This window comes from Sander lucioperca, chromosome 2 (genome assembly GCF_008315115.2).
Source record: "Sander lucioperca isolate FBNREF2018 chromosome 2, SLUC_FBN_1.2, whole genome shotgun sequence".
NCBI classification, from domain to species: domain Eukaryota; kingdom Metazoa; phylum Chordata; class Actinopteri; order Perciformes; family Percidae; genus Sander; species Sander lucioperca.
Window position 1 is genome coordinate 48,046,206 of NC_050174.1, and position 6,375 is coordinate 48,052,580.

The window sequence follows — 6,375 nt, forward strand, 5'->3', positions numbered from 1 at the left end:
ATTGACAGTTTGCCTTCACAACCTGATGATGACAAGAATGGAGACTCTTCTGAACCTGAGACTGATGACAGTGAATGGAAGGAGACCAGAGAACCTCAGTCAAGTTTAAACTCTCTGAATAATGAGGAAGTCCCTGTCTGTGATTCAAGATGTGGTACTGGTGAGAAAGCATTTAGCTGCTCAGTCTGTAAGAAAGCTTTTTCAGTGAGTAGAAATTTACATAGACACATGAGAACCCACACAGGAGAGAAACCATTTAGCTGCTCAATCTGCCAGAAAGCTTTTACAGTGCGAGGAAACTTAAAGACACACATGAGAACCCACACAGGAGAAAAACCATTTAGCTGCTCAGTCTGTCAGAAACCTTTTACAATGAGTGAAAATTTACAGGCACACATGAGAATCCACACTGGAGAGAGACCATTTAGCTGCTCAGTCTGTAATAAAGCTTTTATACAGAATGGACACTTACAGAAACACATGAGAATCCACACAGGAGAGAAACCATTTAGCTGCTCAATCTGTAACAACGCTTTTACAGACCGTGCACATTTACAAAGACACACGAGAATCCACACAGGAGAGAAGCCATTTAGCTGCTCAGTCTGCAAGAAAGCTTTTACAATGAGGGAAATGTTACGTGCACACATGAGAATCCACACTGGAGAGAAACCATTTAGTTGCTCAGTCTGTAAGAAAGCTTTTACAGAGAGTGGACATTTAAAGGCACACATGAGAGTCCACACTGGAGAGAAACCATTTAGCTGTCCATTCTGTGAGAAAACTTTTATACTAACATGCCAGACCAAAGAGCTGTCCAAAGACACTAGAGACTAAGTGTACCCTCCACAAGGCGGAACGGGCTACGGGAATTGCAGCAGCTTGGTGAAAAAGAGTCCCGTGTTGTGCGCCATCATTCGAAAATGGAAGAAGCTACCATGACTGTCAGTCCTCCGCCTCGTAGCTGGGGTCGTGGGGCCATGCAAGATCTCACACTCGTGGGTCTCGATGATCCGAGAAAGGTGAAATCGCCCAGAACTACACGGAGGAGCTGTGTCATGACCTGAAAGAGCTGGGACACGTTCCAGGTTACTGTGTCATAACCGCTAAGACGTCATGGTTTGAAAGGTCATGCATGCACGGAGTGTTCACCCTGTCTTAAACCACTCATGGCAAGCCCGTCTAAGTGTGGCCATGACCATTTGGATGATCCGGAGTAGATCCATGGTGCGAAAGTCATGTGGTCCGATGAGACCAACATAGAAGCGTTTTGGTCATCTTCCACTAACCGTGTTGTGAGACGAAGAGGATGGTACCATCCCAAGAACAGCATCCCTGACTGTGAAGCATGGGGTTTGTAGCATCATGCTTGGGGTGTTTTTTGCTGCACATGGACAGGGCGCACTGCACTGTATGTAAGGAGAGATTGACCGGGCCATGTATGCCGAGATTTATTGGGTAAATTCCTCCGTCCCTCAGTTAGAGCATTGAAGATGGGTCGAGGCTTGGTCTGCCACATGGCATGACCGCGAAGCGACACAGCCAGGATCTCCAAGGAGTTGGCTCGTGTAGAAGCATATCAGGTGCTGGCGTGCGTCGCCTAGCGCGTCTCCAGACCGTGACCCGATAGAGATAATCTTTGGATGGCGCTCAAACTCCGTGTTTCTCGAGCGACCGCCCAGAAACCTGACTGTATCTAGAGAAGATCTGGGTGTGAGAGTGGCCAAAGATACCCTCCTGCGTGTGTGTGCATGAACCTGGTGAAATACGACAGGAAACTTTGTGACCTCTGTATGCAAACCATAGCTACTGTACCACATATGACATTGTTGTCTCAGGTGTTCAAATACTCATTTGCAGCTGTATCAGACAATCAATAGTTAAAACATCATATATTGTGATTTCTTCTCTGGATAGTTTTGAGATTATGTCTCTCACAGTGACGATGTCACCTACTGATGCCAATTCAATGACCCCTCCAGGATTTCTAAGTGGTAGAGACTGTGCAAGAATATCAGGGTGTTCAAATACTGATGTTTCCTCGATGAATCGGATACTAAAAAGCATTCTCTTTACATCAACTCAGTACATACTACATACACACTGGTTGTTTAGTTATATAGTTGTGCGAAAGGTAAGTAACCAACGGCAGATACAGACCACACACACACACAGCACACACACACACACACACACACACACACGCTTCACTTGAAGACTATTCTTAACGATAGCTCATTGTAGTAAGTGCAAGTGAAGTCATTTGCTACACACATTAAACAGCAGCTTAAGATGACCAAGTGCTAGTAAAATGAACATTTAAAATGAAATAAAAAGTACAACACACACAAATATATACTGTCAACAATACTGATATGGGACACAAGCACAGAAATTCTATACTGACAATAGATTGAAAAATCATGAAGGCGCAAAAACGGCTGACTCGTGAATAAAAACGTGTCTGTCGTCTGCTTACTCACTGTTCTACGAGCGAACGCTAGCTTGTCATGCTAGTCAAAGCTGGATAACGAGTAAACACCACGACCAGCACCATGAGAGGACGTTACGGTCCTCACTTCAAAACGGACAGAAGTAGGCTTCTGTAGTGCCTTTACCCGCTGGTGAACTCATCTCCTCTCATCAAGGACTCCAACAGGTTACGTTTTAGGAGGTGCTGAATCATCACCGTGGTGCGCACGTGCCAGGCGTGCGCTTTGGCTTATTTGCACAATAACACGTTTCGATGTTATGTAGTGTGAAATGTTCCCACACGTTGGATGACTTAGGTCGTACTGATTTCTCTGCCTCCGCCATGTGTTTCCAGAACACGTTACGGGTCTCTCCGGTCTCTCTCTCGTATTTTACTCTACCCCCGCTCTGCTCTTTTTTCTTTTCTTTCACTCTCCGCACTCACTCAATTGCTTTATCTCCGCGACTGCGTGGCGTGTCACGTGACATCAACGAATCGATAATGAAATTCGTTGCCAACTTTTTAATAATCGAATTTTAGAATCTTATCGTTATCGTTTTGCGTTCGTTTCCCAGGTTTCTGTGTGAAAGTGACTTATGGGAACAACAATCTCTGAAATTGGTCCAGTATTATGCAAGAATGAGGACGTTTACATGCACACCAATATTCCACTATTATTCCGAATATGACAATATTCCGAATTTCATACAGGTCATGTTAACAGCATATTCTGGTTGGATATTCCAGAAAAGGCCTTTTTCTGAATATAGAATTTTCCTATTAAGACGTGGGATATTCCGGTATTATTCGGGTTTTAGAGGCATTTTTTGGACATGTCTACAGCGCATTTGTAATATGCGTCTAAATCAGGTTTTTTTTACCACAGGCTTATGGTCAGCTCTGTGCGTTGCTATGGTTGCTGTACACAAACCAACCAGCCAAGGCTGCAGACCCGATAAGAAGGAGAAAGACAGCTACCTTTATTAATAATAATAATAATTATATATATATATAATAATTAATAAAGACTTGGATATCAACAGGTTTTGGGATATGCGCACACATCGCTACGCCGACCTTTGGTTGAAGGAATGAAGGAGAGGGACACTGTGTTCGCACGGTCCAACAAGTCCTCCACCTCTGGTAAACTTAGAAAGAAATCGTAATTTGCACGGCTACATGTAAACGGGATTATTAGTGGAATATTCACTTTCATTAGCCGTGTAAACAGCTTAGACGGAATATTGTCTTTTTCGGAATAAAGCAAAAACCGGAATATTATGTGCACGTAAACGTAGTCATTGCTGCAGCCGGCAGTCAGCAAATCGCTAGATCGCTGTTTCCCTGTCTGAACGCAGCCTTAAGGCCACATGGGTTGGCCCGGACAGAGAACATTTAAAGGGAGACTTAAAGGGAGTCTCCTCACGGCGTGTTCTATGTCCGAGTCAAATCAAATGCTGTAAGGAAGGAGGGTTGCTAACTATTAAAGTAGCTAACAGAAATGTTTCTGAAACCGTTTTATTTTCCAACTGATGATCATAAATGACCTGTAACAACAAACTAGACTAACGGTGAAACAAACGCTATTTTTATATAGTTTTTATTCATGCTTTTGCCAGGGTCCGATTTTCCCCGCAAAGTCACAGAATGATTTAGGCAGGTAGTGTGATGGCTTTGTGATGGCTCACAGATTTCGGTGTAACACCGGAAAAGCCTGTGTTAACGAGTATCCAGCCAGGTAAAAGGTAGCAGGAGATTTCTTTATATAGGCCTAGTTGTGTTTGAATTTTATTTTAGAAGTTATCTGTTACAGTTATGGCTGATACTGGAACTAAACAAAGAACTTAATGCTAAAAGGGTGAGTGCAAGACAACGGGCGACAACCCTGAGTCAACTTTGGTCGGGTTTTGAACAGACGGGATTGTAAATTATTTTAAAACCGACCCTGAATTGGCCCTCAGGTATGCAATATGTCTATCTCATTCATAAAATAACTTTACAATGGTTGTAAGTAGCCTGAATTAAATTACGTCCCTCTTCCATTTAGCGCTCGATTTTTTTCTACTTAGCTTTTAGTCTATGTTTGCGTTGGCCTACTATTTTCTTTTTGTCCCCCTGTACTTGTGTAAAGCGTCCTCGGGTTTCATTATATTAATATAAGTTACTATTACTTTGGTTGCTACAACAAACTCTTGCTAATGCTTTGGCTGGTGACACAGTGACAGTGATACCCGGTTTAGCTCACGATACATCCAAAGTAGGCTAAGATACCGTATGCAACACTTGAAATGCAACAATGCATCTGTAACTTACTCTTTCATTGTAAATTAATGATTTTCTGTCCGTGCAAAACATTCATCCCGACGATATGACCTCCCGCCCGCCATGTTGATGACACATATGACGTCAAGTCAGCAAGTCAGGTAACAGAATCTTTACCGAGTTTCCGAGTTGTTGGTTCCAACTTCTCATGAGCATCCTCCAACTCCACCCGTCCGACACTACATGAACATAAGCATAAGGTCACTGCCGTAATGTTACGTTTCCAGTATTTCAAAATGTAATTTGAGGGTATTAAACTTCTGAAAAGTCTGATGTTTGATTGGCTTTCTTACTTGTTGACCTGAATGTGATGTAATAACCACTGGTGGAGAACGTATTCCGATCGAAGTTAAAGTGTGGGGTTACATGTAAAAGTTGTGTTGTCTGTGTTGTTGCCGTGGTGATTCCCTCTCTCTCCCGGCTCCTGATTGCTGCCAAGCTGATTCACCTGCTCCCAGCTGCACACCTGCAACCTATCCACTAATCGCTGCACCATAGCAACCACTCACTGCTGGCCTGATCCTTGTCTCAGCTACAGTGGTAGTGGAACAGCGCAGTCACTTGAATTGTGCATTCCAGTATATTTCCTCGTGTATTCCGTCTGATTTGCTTCTAACCTTCTTTTCTTGTGGAATATAATATCTGCCTGTCTGCCTACCAGGGGCGGTTCTACAGTCAAAAAGTGAATAATTTGAAAGTTAATCTTAGGACCCTGACCCTCAAATCCACACAGTCTGGCTCACACACAGCGAGTCTGCTGTGGTGGTCTGCATCCTGGCAAAGAGTGGAGCGACTGAGCTGCATTTTATTTGAATACAAAATATGAAAAAACTGGCATGTTTGAACCCGTAATGTTTACAGAGGGTCGTCGTTTCGGTGGCGTTACGTTCCAACCCACTGCACAGCGCTAACTAGGAGATCAATCATTTTATTTGATTAGCTTAGCAGTACTATAAATCCACCTGCTCTCACATGTCACAGCAACGAGGCTGCACAAGTTAAACCGGGTTAGATCCTTTACTGTCAAACAACAAATACAATGGGATTAAGTAGTCCTAAACATAACTGTTGTGTGCATGTGATGATTTATATTTGTTATACTTATTAGCTACATGGACCTACAGTGTAATGTATTACAAAAACAACCAGAGCTTTTCACATCTGGACTCTTGCAGGCCACAGTACAGTTGGAGAGATTAGCTGAAGCCTTAAAGTGAAAAGGAAAGCTAAAAGTGGGGATATTGCAAAATGAGGAAGAGAATGAGGGAAGTAAAGAAGGAGAAGGCAGTAAACTGGAGAGGTCAGGCAGGTCAGCGCAGGAGAAGGCCACAGAAGGAGATGAAATAAGTAAAGTTCAAAGTGGAAAAAAGAAGGAAGAGGAGGCTGCAGATTGAAAAAGAGAGGGACAGAGGAATGGAGTGATCAGGAGGAGGCAGAGGGAGATGACAGGGATGAAGAGGGTAGGCCTGCAGTTACCCCTGGACCACATGCTATGTTTTTATTCTCCTTCCATATAAATTGCAGTTCAGTGGCATAACATGTCATATCACTGAGTAAAATAACATGTTTTCAGTTAATGT

At 43.2% G+C, this 6,375-nt stretch overlaps 1 protein-coding gene across 1 annotated transcript in view; it reads left to right on the forward strand.

Annotated features, from left to right (window-relative positions):
- LOC116040612 (gastrula zinc finger protein XlCGF8.2DB-like) overlaps positions 1 to 837 on the forward strand; it is a 9,472-nt gene extending 8,635 nt beyond the window's left edge. Inside the window, exon 2 of the mRNA XM_031286094.2 lies at positions 1 to 837. This exon is cut by the window's left edge and continues 254 nt beyond it. Within this exon, the coding sequence (XP_031141954.2) occupies positions 1 to 837 (837 nt within the window).
- The last annotated feature ends 5,538 nt before the right edge of the window (positions 838 to 6,375 follow it).